General features: G+C 45.4%; 1 protein-coding gene across 4 annotated transcripts in view; it reads right to left on the bottom strand.

The window, feature by feature from the left end:
• The window catches only part of KLHL5 (kelch like family member 5), a 191,533-nt gene that overhangs the window by 71,708 nt on the left and 98,848 nt on the right, over positions 1 to 20,977 (bottom strand). For all 4 annotated transcript variants that reach the window (XM_063922699.1, XM_063922692.1, XM_063922674.1 and 1 more), the window contains exons 2-4: positions 15,774 to 15,956; positions 13,453 to 13,589; positions 2,290 to 2,486 (exon numbers count right to left, since the gene is read on the bottom strand). In XM_063922699.1, the coding sequence (XP_063778769.1) occupies positions 2,290 to 2,486; positions 13,453 to 13,589; positions 15,774 to 15,916 (477 nt within the window). In that variant the 5' untranslated portion in view covers positions 15,917 to 15,956. The remainder of the gene's footprint in view (positions 1 to 2,289; positions 2,487 to 13,452; positions 13,590 to 15,773; positions 15,957 to 20,977) is intronic.

Here is a 20,977-nt window from a genome sequence, read left to right as displayed (position 1 = left end):
CTATAGGATATATATTAGCTTTATCCACTTTAATTTCATACAAGAAGATGCCAGGGAAACAAAATCTATTCTTGACATTATATTATGTGCTAGAGGCATGGACGTATGTTCCAGTCAATTGGGCACCCAGTTTGCCAATATCAATAAGTAGTGGCTTGGTAATGAGGACAACACGTGTTTTGGGTTTCTTGCATTATTTTATATAAATACAGGCGACGACACCATACTGAAATCACCACCAATTAATATGTACTAAGCCATGGGGAGTGGAGAGAGAGGAAGTATCAACCAATCAGCTCCTACCAGCCAGGTAACAGGCTGTGTTTAAAAAAGGACAGAAGCTGATTGGTTGGTACTTTGTCTCTCTGAAAGGCTTAGTACATCTGTCCCCATGTTTGGCCTAATGACACCGAGGAAAAAAGCTTTATCTTTAAAATTTAGGAGCTAGGGAACAAAAAGGCACTTAGGGGGCGATTCAATTGTTTTTCCCAGCTGCTATTACAAGTGGGCAATTCAATTGTTGTTCCGTTTCGGCGGCACATGTCACGAGTGCATACATTTCCGCCTGCAGCCTCCTGAGGTGGCAAGCAGTAATGTGTGAAAACTTCTAACGAGGATTTTAGATGGGATTAGACGCATTAAGCAGGTCTACTTGGATGGACAAAAAACAAAACAACTGAATTCCCCATTTAATGTCCTGTGTAATATTTGTGATATTTTTTATTTCAAAGCACTGAAACTCAAAATGACTCAATTTAAAGGAACAAGTTTTATGTTACAAAAACATCTTAAGAAAACCCCCTGAAATACCCTGTCTGCATAAGTACGTAACCCCCTGTTAGGGTTACATCCTTGGGCACAATGAAACGTGAAGGTGTTAGGCGCAGTTTATTTCTCTCAGTATGGCATGTTACAATGCTGCACGGACAGATGGATGGCAGACGTATGCCAGCAACAGAATGTTCCATATCGCATCTAGTGCCTGCTTCCGTACTAGCTTACCATCTCAGAACCTTCCCAGAGTGCACGGTTATCTGTAGGCAGTGTCAGTCATTTCTAGCAAGCAGATGACCAGCACCAAGCAAGTCGCAGATTCATCTGGAACATGCAATACAATTACACTCATATACTGTGCACTGAATATCTTCTCTTCAGCCAAGCCAGCTCTTTACTATCAAAATGTATAAAGGAATTTGACTAGTATTGGAATAGGATGGACTCCATCAAATATAGATATAGCTCCAAAGCACGCTTATAAGTAGATGCTGGCCAATGTTATCAATAGCAGCTGACAATAAGGGGAGCCCTGCTAACACCCCATAACAGGACCAAGAAAAAAGTATGTGTGCCTGCGCTTTAAATAACACTGAACATAAAAAATTATAATCTTATCCCAGAAGCAGTGTAACTATATTATATGTTACATTTATTAAACAAAGAACTTAAAAATAAAAATACACTTGAATGTAAAATAATGACTTCAGTCAGAAATAGTAAAACATACAGGACAGAGAAACAGGTACTGTATAAATAACCTTCATATAATTTTATAAAATGAAATCTTATAAGCACAGAAATCCCACTAACATGATTGGACACACCAGATCACATGACCGTGCATTATTTCCTAACGATCACACAAATGAACTACTTCCAACTGTCACCAAAACTTAATCACAGGACCCCAGCAATAACACTCCACAAGTGTAAGCATCACTCATAGACACTACTCACAACACGGCGGTGCATCCCAGCCTCACAACACGGCGGCGCATCGCAGCCTCACCGACGGCGGCGGCGCATCCCAGCCTCACTGACGGCGCATCCCAGCCTCACCGACGGCGCATCCCAGCCTCACCGACGGCGGCTGCACATCCCAGCCTCACTGACAGCAGGAAACCTTTTTGAAATGCGCTACTTAAAGCTACAACTATGAATGTGATGACAGGAAGAACCCACTGATCCCAACCTGTTTATTACGAAGTATTCTGTTTTTTCCCCAATGTTTTGATGCTTTACAATCTTTTGTTCAGAGTTGTAGTACATAAAAATAAAATAGGGGGGTTGGGGGACCAAAACAAACAAAAAAACAACTGTTACTCATATGGATTATGAGATTGGGACAAACCAAACATAGATTCATAGGAACTGAAACCAAAATGATTTTGTCACTTAGACCCTTACTTATTTTAAGTATCCAGATTAGGTTCCAATGAATTTTAGGTTCAGTAGAATTTTTTGTTAAAGGCCAAATCCTCTAACCATGTTACACAATACACATACACTCACCATTGTGTAATTGTGGGCCACTTTGTGTAAATCTGTACATCCTTGCGCATCAGCAAATGAACGGATGCCCAGGCAGTTGGACGGGTGCAGCTGTTTCATTAAGAACTTGCAGCATGCCTCCACTACCAGGGGCAGCTGCAGAAGGCAAGCAGTGGACAGGAGACTCTCAATACTGTCTTCTTTTAACTCCAGACGACCTGCGGGGCGAAGATGTGGACTCTAAATATTGCTAGAACTTCGATAACTCATATTATACAAAAATTTAGTTATAGACATTCAATGATGTAAAAATAAAATAAAAAAAATGTAAGTAATAATTTTTTTCCTATACACCTCAAAGCTTCCAGTCAGTAAACCCACCGCTGAGAAATGTCCATACAGAAAATGGATATTGACAATGCCAAATTCCCTTGTCGTATAAACAACCCTTTATGAAGCTAAGAACACTGTACGCTGTTTGCTTAAGAAATACCGTATGGGTACGCTATCTGCGTAACGATCGCTAAGCCGTAGGCGAGACGCTCAAGCGTCACGTTCGCTCACGGCCCAGTGATCACAGGACACGTTATTGGTTATGTCTAGGGGAATGATTCGCTGTAGCGTAGCCTACGCTCGAGACCACGAGGAGGTCACCAGCGATGCAGACGCTCACAACACTATACCTTTATGTTAAAACCTTATACCAATGAAATACACTGAATACCTTAATATGAGTACAGGGTGTAAGTGCAACCTTGTGTAACCTGACTAACTACAAAGCTGCTTGAGCGTCACCGACGCTCAAGTGAACACTTAACACTATAGAAAATACACAGATACTGGTTTAGGTTCCAAAGCCTATTAACTATGTATTATAACTAATATACTTGCAAAAAGGAATCACAGTACAAATGATACACTACAGTATAACATAAACCACCTAACCAGATAACTATACAGGAAACACACCACAATACAATACAGTTAAGTTTAAGGAGAAATAAGAGAAGATGAGAAGACAAGAGAGAGAGAGAGATTTGAGAGAGATTGGCTCACAATAACATTAAAAGACAATATGGTTGCAGCGAAGCTTACACATGTGAGGAACAATCGCTGCGCAGTTAATCAATGCTGAGAATCTTTGTTTAGAAAGTACTTGAGCTTACCCATGCTGCCTGTCCCTATATACACAACACCCAGCTACACAATCGTCCCTACAATGCCGCATGGGGCAGAAGCTAGACTCCATTTTATTCCAAAATGTCCAAGCCTCAAAACAATGCATATGTTCTGATTTTACAATTCCAAACAATCTAAATCACCTTTCACAATTTCAAGCAAACACAGTATCTCTATAACCAGAGCATATGAGTTATCACAAGACCAGACCACCAGGTACTCACAAGTATCAGCCTGCCATTGCTACCAGCACATATTCAAAAGTACTGCATGGTGGTATTTATGATTAACAAGATCCCAGCTACCATCACAGATTCCACAGGGCACCAACACTAACACCCAACAATCATCACAGCCAAGTTACAATATCCTATTTAAACCAGAAAGCAATATGTCTATATTTCCTTCTATAGCCATGTGATTCTATACTTAGCCTTTGGGAAGGAATTCTGTCCTGGGGATGTAGCCGCCATGCTGCTTGATGCTAGCTTAGTTCTGAGTGTCAGTCAGCCCTGTGATCTCCAGTGGGTATATCATACCTGCATTCCAGCTGTGGGGGTGTGTCAACCACAGGAAGTGTGTGTCCCTCCCAGCATGTGAGCCAGCTGCATCAGTGGCCTTGGTTATGTAACACAATGGGTGATGACCAACACATTCCTGTCTAGTGAGAAGCTATTGTTTGGCGAATACAAAACAGAATCCTGTCTGGGTTTTGTTCTATATTCATGATGTCCACTTTCAGTTGAGACAATGACATCTCAGCCCTCATTCTCCTGTATACAAATCCAGCCCCATTTGTAAACACAGGTGTTGGCCCTCCTTATTGAGTCTCAAAAGCTCAGTGTAATTAAAGGCTATTGTACTCCGTCTGCGGGAAAGATACTGATTTGGAGTACAATTGATCTTCAATTACTATTCCTGTGTTTACCTTATGCATGTGTAGATATGAGGCCCTCTTAACATGCAAACTATTGTTTGGGGGATCTCTGAGGTCAAAGAGACATTTGAGACCTACTGATGCCTGTCTCCAACTGTTCAGATGCATGACTAAGTAAGAACAAATAATAATAAATAAATGGACATAACTTCTTATGTCCATAACTATTCGCACGAGCAACCAATACGCTCCAAACCAACACCGGAATACTGCTAATTAAATACTCCTCCGATGGGTACCAAACACTGCTGTATGATTCCTGTTAGACCCTTCGTACGATGCAAAGAGGGACTCCTCAGCTCAGGGACATTCTATTTTAACCAAACTTTCAGAAACTATCAAAGGGACCATGATCTATAAACTACATTAATTGTGAAAATATGTAACGAATGAGTCGCACGCTACGACTACATAAACTCTACCGTAAATACGCATACCGCGCCTGCGAGTGCACGCTATTGCGGGTATGCGCCTTCACGGGAGAGCGTACGCACGCGCAGCACGGACCAGTGTGCGGTGCAAATATGGCAACGTGCATAGAGACATTTTTCTGACTTTGACAATATTGACAGCCGAGAACAGATCACAGTGGTATAGATAGGTTTACATGCAGCCAAATATCTTAAAGGACCTCCGTAAATGACTGTAATGATGAAGTTGAAGTCGAAGGATTAGTTTCACCCTGACACTTCCCTACAGCAATACTGCAGTTATTTCAGCTGCTGTGACATCACAGGCCCACCCTAAAAAATGCATTTCCACACAGCAAGTCTGCATATCTGTGAGGGTGTGTACACACGGTGAGATAAATCTGTAAGATTTTGACTATATAGTCAAAATCTTATGAAAAGTTAGTGCATATCTCATGGTGCTAGGCAGCTTGCGATACAGATTCGATCCCGATGCGAGCTCCCATGGGGTCGGTATCGTAAGGCTAGATAGACTGTGCAGGCAAGTCAATCTTGACTATCTAGTGTACTATCTAGTATAAAGTATAGTCAAAATTGGCACTTAGTCAAAATCGTACATAGACAAAATCTCAAGCACAGATAGTCAAAATCTGTCCTATCTGTGCTATCTGGGCTCTGGGGGAGTTCAAGGGAAATTGCATAGTCAAAATCGAACATAGCAGGGATCTCACCGTGTGTACACACCCTTAGTCACATCCTGGTCAGTCAGAGAAGCGACACCCTGCTAATATGAGAACATGCCCAGGGAGGTGAGAGAAAGCATGAAGGACATATTTAGACACACCAAAAATGTATTTCAGAAAGGAACAAACGGCCTATCAAATAGAATATTACATAGAGTATTTCATTTCTGTCATGTTATTGCCAGTTAGATATACAAGTATGAATTTAACAAGAAGGGTCTTGAATTTCAATCAAATTGTATTTTAACTAAAATGACCCTTGAAGAAGTCTGATATCACTCAGTGCCTGATTTCCTTCAGTTAAATAGTATTCAGATTTCTGCATCAGGGACCAAGAGACTTTATTATCTGGATCACTGGACAGCAGCTGAAGCGGAGACTTAATGGACTCCAGAAAGCAGGGGGTACGTAGAGTGTACAACACATTTCACATAACAGAATATAATAACATCCAGAATAGCATGATTCTGAATAGAAATGAGAAATACAAGAAGTAGTACAATTCACACATCCCTACTGATGTAGAACAACCTGAAATTAAATGCAACCAACAGACCAGCAATAAGAGCTCCTGCGGGGAAACAGGGTACAGCAAACGTATTCAAACCAGCGTGTCTGCAGCCAGTCACATACACCTATTCTTTCCATGCCTCACCTTGCCCATAAACAACTTCCCCAATAAACGTCAGTAAATCAGTATAAAGAAAAATAGAATATAAGGGGTAAAGTTACATTTGTTTTTTTGCAATACACAGAATAAGAAAAGAAAATATGTGGAAGTATTATTACCGATTGGGCGGTATTCAATTGTCCGTACTGCACAGCTGGAGCAGTCCTTAGCGTCAAGTATTCCCTGACTGAACAAGGAGGCTCGCGATACGAGCACATTTTTAACAATAGGGCCCTTCTGTACATGCACAGGTCCCTTCCTGCGCATGCAGCCGCATTTAATGCTGGTGGCCCGCAGTAATTGTGAACACCTCTGGCTGACAGGCAGAGACGATCACGGGGTGGCAACGCTCCATTTTCTAGGTGAAAAAGGAACTTTGCGGTGTGCGGCGCCTAGCAAGCGGGGGCGTGGCGGCGCATATCATCTTGTTTTCGGGGCGGCTAAGTGTCGTCACAGGCGGTCTCTTTGAAATAAAAAATGGCGGCGGGTCTCCTGCTGACGCAGCCAAGCTGCAACGTCAGGAGGCTTCCGTAATTTCCATGATTACGCTGTAATTGCAGCATGATCGCAATTGCTGCGTGATCGCAGTAGGTGGGCGGTGGGCTGCATGCTGGGCGGCCCCCGGCATGCGAAAAAAATAAGATTTTACTCACCGGTAAATCTATTTCTCGTAGTCCGTAGTGGATGCTGGGGACTCCATAAGGACCATGGGGAATAGCGGCTCCGCAGGAGACTGGGCACAGCTAAGAAAGATTTAGGACTACCTGGTGTGCACTGGCTCCTCCCACTATGACCCTCCTCCAGACTTCAGTAAGGATACTGTGCCCGGAAGAGCTGACACAATAAGGAAGGATTTTGAATCCTGGGTAAGACTCATACCAGCCACACCAATCACACCGTATAACTCGTGATACTATACCCAGTTAACAGTATGAACACAACAGAGCCTCTCAAAGGATGGCTCAACAATAACCCTTGTAGTTAACAATAACTATATACAAGTATTGCAGACAGTCCGCACTTGGGACGGGCGCCCAGCATCCACTACGGACTACGAGAAATAGATTTACCGGTGAGTAAAATCTTATTTTCTCTGACGTCCTAGTGGATGCTGGGGACTCCGTAAGGACCATGGGGATTATACCAAAGCTCCCAAACGGGCGGGAGAGTGCGGATGACTCTGCAGCACCGAATGAGAGAACTCAAGGTCCTCCTCAGCCAGGGTATCAAATTTGTAGAATTTTGCAAACGTGTTTGCCCCTGACCAAGTAGCAGCTCGGCAAAGTTGTAAAGCCGAGACCCCTCGGGCAGCCGCCCAAGATGAGCCCACTTTCCTCGTGGAATGGGCTTTTACAGATTTAGGCTGCGGCAGGCCAGCCACCGAATGCGCAAGCTGAATTGTTCTACAAATCCAGCGAGCAATAGTCTGCTTTGAAGCAGGAGCACCCATCTTGTTTGGTGCATACAGGATAAATAACGAGTAAGTCTTCCTGACTCCAGCCGTCCTGGAAACATACATTTTCAAGGCCCTGACTACGTCCAGTAACTTGGAGTCCTCCAAGTCCCTAGTAGCCGCAGGCACCACGATAGGTTGGTTCAAGTGAAAAGCTGACACCACCTTAGGAAGAAACTGGGGACGAGTCCTCAATTCTGCCCTATCCATATGGAAAATCAAATATGGGCTTTTACATGACAAAGCCGCCAATTCTGACACACGCCTTGCCGAAGCCAAGGCCAAAAGCATGACCACTTTCCACGTGAGATATTTTAAATCCACGGTTTTGAGTGGCTCAAACCAATGTGACTTTAGGAAACCCAACACCACGTTGAGGTCCCACGGTGCCACTGGAGGCACAAAAGGAGGCTGAATATGCAGCACTCCCTTGACAAATGTCTGAACTTCAGGCAGTGAAGAAAATCGACAGAGCCGAAATCTGGACCTTAATGGAACCCAGTTTTAGGCCCATAGTCACCCCTGACTGTTGGAAGTGCAGAAAACGACCTAGCTGGAATTCCTCCGTTGGGGCCTTCCTGGCCTCACACCACGCAACATATTTTCGCCATATGCGGTGATAATGTTGTACGGTTACATCTTTTCTAGATTTAATAAGCGTAGGAATGACTTCCTCCGGAATACCCTTTTCTTTTAGGATCCGGTGTTCAACCGCCATGCCGTTAAACGCAGCCGCGGTAAGTCTTGGAACAGACAGGGCCCCTGCAGCAGCAGGTCCTGTCTGAGCGGCAGAGGCCATGGGTCCTCTGAGATTAATTCTTGATGTTCCGGGTACCAAGACCTTCTTGGCCAATCTGGAACAATGAGAATAGTTCTTACTCCTCTTTTCTTTATTATCCTCAGTACCTTGGGTATGAGAGGAAGAGGAGGGAACACATAAACCGACCGGTACACCCACGGTGTCACTAGAGCGTCCACAGCTATCGCCTGAGGGTCTCTTGACCTGGCGCAATATTTTTCTAGCTTTTTGTTTAAGTGGGACGCCATCATGTCCACCTGTGGCTTTTCCCAACGGTTTACAATCAGTTGGAAGACTTCTGGATGAAGTCCCCACTCTCCCGGGTGGAGGTCGTGCCTGCTGAGGAAGTCTGCTTCCCAGTTGTCCACTCCCGGAATGAACACTGCTGACAGTGCTAACACGTGATTTTCCGCCCATCGGAGAATCCTTGTGGCTTCTGCCATCGCCGTCCTGCTTCTTGCGCCGCCCTGTCGATTTACATGGGCGACTGCCGTGATGTTGTCTGACTGGATCAGAACCGGCTGGTTTTGAAGCAGGGGCTTTGCTTGACTTAGGGCATTGTAAATGGCCCTCAGTTCCAGAACATTTATGTGTAGGGAAGTCTCCTGACTTGACCAAAGTCCTTGGAAGTTTCTTCCCCGTGTGACTGCACCCCAGCCCCGAAGGCTGGCATCCGTGGTCACCAGGACCCAGTCCTGTATGCCGAATCTGCGGCCCTCTCTGAGATGAGCACTCTGCAGCCACCACAGCAGAGACACCCTGGTCCTTGGAGACAGGGTTATCAACCGATGCATTTGAAGATGCGATCCGGACCATTGGTCCAACAGGTCCCACTGAAAGGTTCTGGCATGGAACCTGCCGAATGGAATCGCTTCGTAGGAAGCTACCATCTTTCCCAGGACTCGCGTGCAATGATGCACCGACACCTGTTTTGGTTTCAGGAGGTCTCTCACTAGAGATGACAGCTCCTTGGCTTTCTCCTCTGGGAGAAACACTTTTTTCTGGACTGTGTCCAGAATCATCCCCAGGAACAGTAGACGTGTCGCCGGAACCAGCTGAGACTTTGGAATATTCAGAATCCAACCGTGCTGGTGTAGCACCTCCTGAGATAATGCTACGCCGACCAACAACTGCTCTCTGGACCTCGCCCTTATCAGGAGATCGTCCAAGTATGGGATAATTAAAACTCCCTTTTTCCGAAGGAGTATCATCATTTCGGCCATTACCTTGGTAAATACCCTCGGTGCCGTGGACAGGCCGAACGGCAACGTCTGGAATTGGTAATGACAATCCTGTACCACAAATCTGAGGTACTCCTGGTGAGGATGGTAAATGGGGACATGCAGGTAAGCATCCTTGATGTCCAGAGATACCATGTAATCTCCCTCTTCCAGGCTTGCAATAACCGCCCTGAGCGATTCCATCTTGAACTTGAATTTTCTTAAATATGTGTTCAAGGATTTCAAATTTAAAATGGGTCTCACCGAACCGTCCGGTTTCGGTACCACAAACATTGTGGAATAGTAACCCCGTCCTTGTTGAAGTAGGGGCACCTTGACTATCACCTGCTGGGAATACAGCTTGTGAATTGCCTCTAACACAGCCTCCCTTTCTGAAGGAGTCGTTGGTAAGGCAGATTTGAGGAAACGGCGGGGGGGGGGGGGGGGGGGGGATGTCTCGAATTCCAGCCTGTACCCCTGAGATACCACTTGAAGGATCCAGGGATCTACCTGTGAGCGGGCCCATTGATTGCTGAAGTTTTTGAGACGGCCCCCCACCGTACCTGGCTCCGCTTGCTGAGCCCCAGCGTCATGCGGCGGACTTAGCAGAAGAAGCGGGGGAGGACTTTTGTTCCTGGGAAGTGGCTGTATGCTGCAGCTTTTTTCCCCTACCTCTGCCTCTGGGCAGAAAGGACGCGCCTCTACCCCGTCTGCTCTTTTGGGGGCGAAAGGACTGCACCTGATAATACGGTGCTCTCTTTGGTTGTGAGGGGACATGTGGCAAAAATGCTGACTTCCCAGCTGTTGCTGTGGACACTAAGTCTGAAAGACCATCCCCGAACAACTCCTCACCCTTATAAGGCAAAACTTCCATGTGCCTTTTAGAATCTGCATCACCTGTCCACTGCCGGGTCCATAACCCTCTCCTGGCAAAAATGGACAGTGCACTTATTTTTGATGCCAGCCGGCAAATATCCCTCTGTGCATCTCTTATGTAAAAGACAGCGTCTTTAATATGCTCTACGTTTAGCAATATAGGGTCCCTGGTCTAGGGTGTCAATGTTTTCTGACAGGGAGTCTGACCATGCAGCTGCAGCACTGCACATCCATGCTGAGGCAATAGCTGGTCTCAGTATAATACCAGTGTGTGTATATATAGCTTTCTGGAGAGCCTCCTGCTTTCTGTCAGCAGGTTCCTTTAGGGCGGCCGTATCCTGGGACGGCAGTGCCACCTTTTTTGATAAGCGCGTAAGTGCTTTATCCACCCTAGGGGGTGTTTCCCAACGTGACCTATCCTCTGGCGGGAAAGGGTACGCCATTAGTAATTTTTTTGAAATTACCAATTTTTTATCGGGGGAAGCCCATGCTAGTTCACACACTTCATTCAATTCTTCAGAAGGGGGAAAAACTACTGGTAGTTTTTTCTCCCCAAACATAATACCCTTTTTTGTGGTACCTGGGGTCACCTCAGAAATGTGTAAAACATTTTTCATTGCCTCAGTCATATAACGAGTGGCCCTATTGGACATTACATTAGTCTCTTCGTCGTCGACACTGGTATCAGTATCCGTGTCGACATCTGTGTCTGCCATCTGAGGTAGCGGGCGTTTTACAGCCCCTGATGACTTTTGAGACGTCTGGGCAGGCACGGGCTGAGAAGCCGGCTGCCCCGCATTTGGCATGTCGTCAAATTTTTTATGTAAGGAGTCGACACTTTCGCGTAATTCCTTCCACAAGTCCATCCACTCCGGTGTCTGCCCCGCAGGGGGTGACAACACATTTATAGGCACCTGCTCCTCCTCCACATAAGTCTCCTCATCAAACATGTCGACACAGCCGTACCGACACACCGCACACACACAGGGAATGCTCTGACAGAAGACAGGACCCCACAAAGCCCTTTGGGGAGACAGAGAGAGAGTATGCCAGCACACACCAGAGCGCTATATCATACCGCTTTCACATCGCTAACCCGGTAAAGAACCGGCTTTTGAACACGCTTCCGACCCGGGTCTGAACACGCTATACCCCTTTCACATCGCAGTTTGGAGCCGTGTTATTACCGGGTTATTCCCGGGTTGGTGCCTTTTACACTGAACCCGGTTCACCCTTTGAAAACATTTGTCTTGTTTCTGCTGCTGCTATGCTGGAGGATAAGCTAACCGGTGTTGCAAGTGCTGTGTGGCCAAATATGGTGGCACACTGCTCATAATATTGCCACTCCATACGGGCAGCACCACTTCTGTTTCTGTTGTGGTCGTGGACCTTATGGAAATTCCTTTTAAGGGCCTTTAGTTTATTGATTACCTGCTGGGAGGTACGGTGGAATCCAGAGGCTGCAAGCATCTTCGTTATGTTTTTGTATGTGATTGCATCCTTAACAGTCCCTGTCATTTGGTGGGTGATTTCCGACTCCCCTCTTATCCGTAACAGCTCCCTAACCTCATCCTCACTCCAGTTTGCCATATTCTCCAAGCACTGTAGCAATGCAGCACTGTGAATGTAGTATGAATAAAAACACACTGTTTAAAGCGTGCTGCCTGTTTATTTCCGGGTTCAGACAGGTGACATCATGCAGGGAGACAACCTATCATCTCCTTTTTAAGATTACCGGGTTGAATATAGCGGGTCTTAGGCTTCACACTGCCAAATGAACCGTTTCTGAACCGTGTAGGATCCTTCTTTTTACACGGGTTGAAATACCGGGTTGTTCGACACGGTAAATTCATAATGGCGCTTTCACACTGCACCTCAAACCGGGTTGACACGGCTCAAACTCGGCAATATACCGGGTTATTTTTGCGATGTGAAAGGGGTATCAATCAGGGATTAACTAAATTATATCCCCTTATAGCTGCTATATGTATATTGCGCCTAAATTTAGTGCCCCCCCTCTCTTTTTTACCCTTTTCTGTAGTGTAGACTGCAGGGGAGAGCCAGGGAGCTTCCTTCCAGCGGAGCTGTGAGGGAGAAATGGCGCCAGTGTGCTGAGGGAGATAGCTCCGCCCCTTTTTCGGCGGACTTTACTGCCGCTTTTTTATGGATTCTGGCAGGGGTATTTATCACATATATAGCCTCTGGGGCTATATATTGTGATATATTTGCCAGCCAAGGTGTATTTATTGCTTCTCAGGACGCCCCACCCCAGCGCCCTGCACCCTCAGTGACCGGAGTGTGAAGTGTGTATGAGGAGCAATGGCGCACAGCTGCACTGCTGTGCGCTACCTTGGTGAAGACTGATGTCTTCTGCCGCCGATTTTCCGGATTCTTCTTGCTTCTGGCTCTGTAAGGGGGCCGGCGGCGCGGCTCCGGGACCGAACACCAATGGCCGGTTCCATGCGGTCGATCCCTCTGGAGCTAATGGTGTCCAGTAGCCTAAGAAGCCCAAGCTACCACCAGTTAGGTAGGTTCGCTTCTTCTCCCCTTAGTCCCTCGCTGCAGTGAGTCTGTTGCCAGCAGATCTCACTGTAAAATAAAAAAACTAAAATATACTTTCTCTCTAGGAACTCAGGAGAGCCCCTAGTGTGCATCCAGCTCAGCCGGGCACAGGATTCTAACTGAAGTCTGGAGGAGGGTCATAGTGGGAGGAGCCAGTGCACACCAGGTAGTCCTAAATCTTTCTTAGCTGTGCCCAGTCTCCTGCGGAGCCGCTATTCCCCATGGTCCTTACGGAGTCCCCAGCATCCACTAGGACGTCAGAGAAAAGGATTTACAATCCTTAATGAGATCCTACGTGCAAAGATGTTGAGTAATCCATGACATATCTTTATTACCTGTGTAAGAATACTGAACTAAGGCCCATAGTGCATTAGGTTCTACACCCTCCATTTTGATTTCCTCCTGCTTAGCTTCTCTCACATCGCTGGTGAACATCGCCGCAAAGTAGTCCGACACGGAGGACAGCACCAACCTGAAAGACACAACATTTCTTTATCATCTGGGCTGTTTAGCAATTCAGCAGCATGTACTGACTAATTTATTGTACATCTGACAGCTAAGCGCCAAAGCTCACGTTGATGAATTATTTATTATACCTTATCGGCTCTTTGTTTGCATGAACTGCTTTAAATCACTTTCATCTTGAAGTAAATGAAAATAAATTATTTTTGGGTTAGTGACAGAATGGGGGTGTGCTGGCAGAAGACTGCTATTTACATCAACGAAGATTAACCTATACATATATCTTTCTTCATTATTTTTTTTGTGAGTTTGATTTTGCTGAACTAAAAAAATAGAACTGTCTGCAGTCTCCGTTCAGGCACTCCGCTATCGACAGCGCATTCACCAAGTAGACTGTGGAACCAAGTAAGAGTCTACGGTGTGGGCACCATTTTCCTACTGATTACTGCCCATGACCAGTCATTTTCCCAGTGATCACAGCAGCGTCGGCAGAGAGGTAGGCATAGTTTATGGGTGCAGGGTGTGCGCCAATTAGAGATACGCCCATACTGTGGAGTCTTCCAGTTGTCAGGAGGAGCTGAGCACTTACTAAGCAGGTCTCCTCAAACCCAGACACAATGTAGAAATCAGAATTAGCTATGGCTACGCACCATGGAATTGTAAAATCAAAGCATTGAGAGCTAGTTTATTAAAGCGGAGCAGACACGCAGGGTAACATCTTCAAACAAGCAGATGGTTTTTGGGTTTAAACCTCTTACTCAAGTGCAGCCAGCACAATGTACAAATGGTATAGATAGATGCGTAACTAAGGCTGGGTACACACCTGACAGATATGTCTGTGGACCCCCGATCGTGCCAACCGAGCGGCCGATCGAGATAAGTGTACACATTTACCAATCGGCCACTCGATATGTTGGTCTCTGTCATGCAGCTGGACGGGTATTTTGAATTCTGCAGATATACTAGCCATCAACTGTGCTGCAGGGCCAACATGATATGTCTATGAATAATATATTTGCTGGTATACACCTGCCAACGCGACCACAATATATTATCCATTCAATTGAACAGCCGATATATATTGCCCAGTATATATATCCAGCATTAGTAACGGTGTACCACATGTGGATATAATTACTCCAGCCACTGCAAACTGACCGACAGAGGCCAGTGCATTATATATTTGCATCAATAACATATGGGCCTCTAGCTATTACCATGTCAGCCCTTTGAGTTGACATTCTGAACAGCAATTAAAAAGGTGTCTCTCTATCCGCCAGCACTCTGAGGGTAAGGTGCAGAAACCAGCAAACACTTATGAACCGCAAACCAATAAACAAATTAATGATAATAAGTTAGCCCATCAATTAACTACTTGGACATAAAGGAACAATGGGGTAGATGTATGAAGCAGTGAAAAAAATGGAGAAGTGAGCCAGTGGAGAAGTTGCCCATGGCAACCAACCACCTTTGAGGTAGCATTTATAAAGTGCATTGTATAAAATTATATGTAGGAGCCGATTGGTTGCCATGAGCAACTACTCCACTGGCTCACTTCTCCACTCTTTTCACTGCTTCATACATCTCCCCCAATGTACAAAAATAAATACATAAAAGATTGTTTAATTAGGACAAAACAGTGTGATGGATTTCTAATACTGAGCTGAAGAACTTGTCAGTCCATGGGACCCATTTATCAATGAATTTTGGCTATTTAAAACTCACTGCATATGATAAATGGTGCTCCCGCCAATCAGCTTCTAACTGTCATGTGTTTGAAAAATGACAGTTATGGGCAGATTGACTGGAGCCCCATTTATCATACGCAACAAATTTAAATGGCTAAAACTCGTTGATAACTGGGCCCCATATGTAGTTTAAACATTAAAAAAAACCTGCATAAGACAAACAAAAACACACAAACACAATACAAAACTTGACACGCCTGTTATACGATGTTTGCTTAGGAAGGAAATAGCCCATTAAAAAAAACATATTTGCTACATAACAAGATTTAAAATATTTCTTTAAAAAAAATCTGTTTAGATGCAGCAGAACTCTGGGAGGTTCCAATTGCACAATCCATTAATATGCAAGATTTCTAATAATACGAAGGTCATACAGAACAGCGCTCTGGGCACAGGTTATCCGTTTAGTAAACAATGCAATGTAACAGTGGGATATTGTGACTGGCCTGTGGGCGGGAATCCTACGATCGCCAGCGATCAGGACGACATCACACAGCTGCTTGTGGCGCAGGTAGCTTTCCATCTTCTTGAACGTCTGATCTGCGTGGTTAAGGGATTGGAAGAACTCATCTGGGGCGCATGACTCCATTGTGTGGCAGGAAGATAATGTCTGGCTGCTGTTTGAGGTCCTGGAGGCAACAAAAAAACAAAAACAACAACTTGCATTAATAAATAAAGTCTTAGCTGGAATTACGATACAGTTATATTTAGTTAGCTGGTGTAACTGGGGGCTTGAATGGCTCACAAGTAGTTTAAACAGTCATTTTATTACTATGGAATGTCTACGAAGTGGCTTCATATTTCTCTTACTTGGCATGGAAAGAGAGAGAGAGAGATAAGCACTCTGTGGAAGCATTTGGCAGGAAGAAACACAAATTTAAAATACATATTTAATGGAGATGGGTCTACTTACTGTCCAAATCCTCCCCCTTCCCATCAGTACAACACCATACACATGGCAAATTATTGTCCCTCTGTTTTCTACAGAGACTATTCTGATTGTGTTATATAGGTATATGGAAAGAGAAGATAGGTCTTTTAGACAATTCTCCCACAGCTTAGTTAGGGCCACTTTCCCCATAGAAGTCAGCACACACCTTTAATCCCCAGCTTTAGTTGAACGAAGTTGCAGCAGGTCCAAATTTGCCAGCAGGCAAGAAGGACCTGCCCATGCCATGGCATTCCGGGAGAGATGTACCGAACCGCTGCTAGCCATCATTTATGGAGTACATTCTATACAATGATAGGTAGAATCTGCATCCTGTCCTCTTTAGAAGGTTTGGTAAGTCTCCCAGTCAGTCAGGATGGAGTGAATGTGGCACATGAGCAAATGGTCATAATTCCTGTCCAGTGAGGCCTCTCTGTTACTACACTCCTCAGCACGGCCCTGGCACGGCACTCAGACATCACGTCAGGTGTAAGGGGAAGGGGGACACAAAATAAAATTGTGGGCAGAGATTCTGCAAATAGAGAGGATGTAATAGTCTACTTATGCGAGCAAGAACACACCAGGTGATGATTCATTTGTTGTTCCCTTTACAGCGGTGGGATAAATAGCTTCCATGTTTATTGGTCATTTTGAACGGGACAAGAAGCATAAATGAGTAAACAGCTAGAAAGCAAAACTCAAACTAACGTGCCCTCCACCCCAATGTTTAAATGTCACTATAAAACATAAAAATTTTAGATTTTTATAGAGGCATTGATATATGGGATAAAATATTCCAAACAGTACATGATATGGATATTTCCAGGACCATATTAAAGCGGGTTGGGATTGAAATGCCAGCGGTCAGAATGCCAGCGGTCGGAATGCTGACTACGGAAACCCGATGATCAGAATCCCGACAGGGGAAGTTAAGTATACTTACCCCCCATCCTTAACCCTCCCTTCTAGCAGCCTAAACCTAACCCTCCCACCCGCTCAACCTAACTCTAACTTTCCCCGGTGGTGCCTAAATCTAATACATACACCCCCCTTCCCCACACACACACACACACACACACACACACACACACACGCAGCCTAACCCTAACCCTCCCTAGGGGTGTGCCTAAACCTATCCCCCACTCCCCGCAACATGAACCTGACCGCCTCGGGCGGCAGCCTAACCCTAACCCTTCCCCCGCAGCGAAAACCTAACTCCCCCTCCCCACAGTGGCTTAACTCTCCGGCGTCCCGGCGGACGCTCGTTCGGAATCCAGTCTGGTGACCCTATTCAGGATGTCAGTGACAGCATTGCGAGTAGTGACAGGATTTCGGCGTCTGTATTCTGACTGCTGGGATCCCAACCGGATCCCATTAAAGCACAGGGCTCCAGACTAGATGACTTTTAATACATGTGACAATTTACAGTATGGGGTGTATTTTCCTTATAGCTCACACACCTTTTTCTACATGAATATGGAAGTGATTGTAACAGAACATCAGAACATCCTGGCCACAGAGTTATTATCACTAAGCAGGGGGCTCAGCAGGCCTTGAACTTAAAACATAGAATTTTGACGGCAGATTAAGAACCACTTGGCCCATCTAGTCTGCCCTAACCATTTAACCTACCAGTATATTTTTGGATTGTGGGACGAACCCGGAAGAACCCACAGGAAACCCACAAAAGCACGGGGCAAATATACAAACTCCACATAGTTAGTGCCATTGTGGGAATAGAACTCATGACCTCAGTGCTGTGAGGCAGTAATGCTAACCATTACATCATTCTAGATTCTGCTCATTCTTGGCGGGGGTATAGAGTTCGAATATAAAAGTTATGATTTTCTGGAGAGTTTGCAGATGGATATGTAACGTGGCCAGATTTTCAGAGGCAAAACCTTTTGTAAACTTGGATCTGATTCATTTGGCCCTTTAATGTCTCACTTCTAAAGGCAGATTAAATTATGAATAGTTCGAACATGCTGCTGTAGCTCTGGGTTTACTCCCAGAGTTATTCAATTACTAGTCATATCCCTACACAGTAAGCATGCAACATGGAATCTATTGGTTACCACACAAGGTAAGCCCTAGAGCAGTGGTGGCCAACCTGTGGCTCTTGAGCCACATGCGGCTCTTTCTTTCTTCAAATGTGGCTCCTAACACACAAAGTCATATGACCACAACAGATCCGGTAACCACTGCTCTCCAGAAAAACACGCAGCAGCACTACGGGGACTTAGAACTGAGGGAGCCAGATACTAGAGATGAGACACCCACCAGCAAAAGGAGGACACATAAGGGACTGCTGCAGTGGCATGAATTGGGGGAAGCTGAAGTGACACATGAGGGTGCTGGCTGAAGTGACAGGAGGGTGCTGGCTGAAGTGACAAGAGGGTGCTGGCTGAAGTGACAAGAGGGTGCTGGCTGAAGTGACAAGAGGGTGCTGGCTGAAGTGACAAGAGGGTGCTGGTTGGAGTGACAAGAGGGTGCTGGTTGGAGTGACAAGAGGGTGCTGGTTGGAGTGACAAGATGGTGCTGGTTGGAGTGACAAGAGGGTGCTGGTTGGAGTGACAAGAGGGTGCTGGCTGAAGTGACAAGAGGGTGCTGGCTGAAGTGACAAGAGGGTGCTGGCTGAAGTGACAAGAGGGTGCTGGCTGAAGTGACAAGAGGGTGCTGGCTGAAGTGACAGGAGGGTGCTGGTTGGAGTGACAAGATGGTGCTGGTTGGAGTGACAAGAGGGTGCTGGTTGGAGTGACAAGAGGGTGCTGGTTGGAGTGACAAGAGGGTGCTGGTTGGAGTGACAAGAGGGTGCTGGTTGGAGTGACACATGGGGGAGCTGAAGTGTATTATATGAATCTGGATTTTTTAAATATATTTTATGTGGATCTGGCTTGGATCTGGCTTTTTCAATGTATTTTATACCAGGGGCGTGGCCTAGAAGGCACAAGGCCACACCCCATTTTTGCATGTGCGCCTTTGGCTCGATGTCTGCTCTTTGACGTACCCAACACATTTTTTTTGTCTCGTTGTCTCTGACTGGTTGGCCACCCCTGCCCTAGAGGATGCAATTTAAAGCAAATTTGTCCTTCCAGCTCCTGAGGCTATGAAGAAAAATCTGCATTACATGCAACCCCTTTGTCTTACACCGCGGCTGAGCATCAGAAATTGAAAAGCTCCTAGTTAATTGAATCAGTCCCTAGACTTTACCAATATCCTTCACAAAAAATTTCTATGAACACTATTTCACGCACAACTAAACGGAGATATAGGTAAATACAAAGATACATACAGTACAGAGTAAAACAAGAAGATACACACAGCAGTATAAGCAAAAACTAGATAAATATAATACATTTCATATATTAGGGTAATTTTATTTGTCAGAAATTAGGCAATATATATTCAGGGATGCACTTAGGGAGATTTCCCATTGCCCAGACCCCCAACCTTCACACACAACATTGAGTATTAGAGGGAGGAAACAGCCCCCATTATTGATACTACTTATCATTTATGTCACGTTAGGAAAACAGATGATGCAGTAAAAGTTATCTGACAATGTTCCTCTGCGGTTACTGGGCTGCTGAGAGTGATGTGAAGAACAAGGTGAGCAACTTTAATACTAAAAAAAAAATTTTTCTTCAAATTGTATGTGTGTGTCTGGGGGGGGGGGGGGGATTAGTATTCATTTTGTACATTTTTATTATAAAAATGCTGAAAGACCGTCAAGATGGTTATATTGAAAATAAGATTTTACTTACCGGTAAATCTATTTCTCGTAGTCCGTAGAGGATGCTGGGACTCCGTAAGGACCATGGGGAATAGACGGACTCCGCAGGAGATAGGGCACTTTAAGACAGCTTTGGATTCTGGGTGTGCACTTGCTCCTCCCTCTATGCCCCTCCTCCAGACCTCAGTTAGGGAAACTGTGCCCAGAGGAGATGGACAGTACGAGGAAGGATTTTTGTAAATCTAAGGGCGAGATCCATACCAGCCACACCAATCACACCGTATAACTTGTGATAAACTACCCAGTTAACAGTATGAACAACAACATAGCCTCGGTTCAACCGATAAACTATAACATAACCCTTATGTAAGCAATAACTATATACAAGTCTTGCAGAAGAAGTCCGCACTTGGGACTGGCGCCCAGCATCCTCTACGGACTACGAGAAATAGATTTACCGGTAAGTAAAATCTCATTTTCTCTAACGTCCTTGAGGATGCTGGGACTCCGTAAGGACCATGGGGAGTATACCAAAGCTCCCAAACGGGCGGGAGAGTGCGGATGACTCTGCAGCACCGATTGAGCAAACAGGAGGTCCTCCTCAGCTAGGGTATCAAACTTATAGAACTTTGCAAAGGTGTTTGACCCCGACCAAGTAGCTGCTCGGCACAACTGTAATGCCGAGACCCCTCAGGCAGCCGCCCAAGAAGAGCCCACCTTCCTAGTGGAATGGGCCTTAACCGATTTAGGCAATGGTAATCCTGCCGTAGAATGCGCCTGCTGAATAGTGTTACAGATCCAGCGAGCAATAGACTGCTTTGAAGCAGGAGCACCAACCTTGTTGGCCGCATACAGAACAAACAGAGCTTCAGTCTTCCTGATCCTAGCCGTTCTGGTCACGTAAATCTTCAAAGCCCTGACCACATCCAGGGACTCGGAATCCTCCAAGTCCCGTGTAGCCACAGGCACGACAATAGGTTGGTTCACAT

Source organism: Pseudophryne corroboree, chromosome 1 (genome assembly GCF_028390025.1).
Source record: "Pseudophryne corroboree isolate aPseCor3 chromosome 1, aPseCor3.hap2, whole genome shotgun sequence".
Classification (NCBI taxonomy): domain Eukaryota; kingdom Metazoa; phylum Chordata; class Amphibia; order Anura; family Myobatrachidae; genus Pseudophryne; species Pseudophryne corroboree.
The sequence above is the reverse complement of the archived record's forward strand: the minus strand, read 5'-3'. Positions and strand labels throughout refer to the sequence as shown.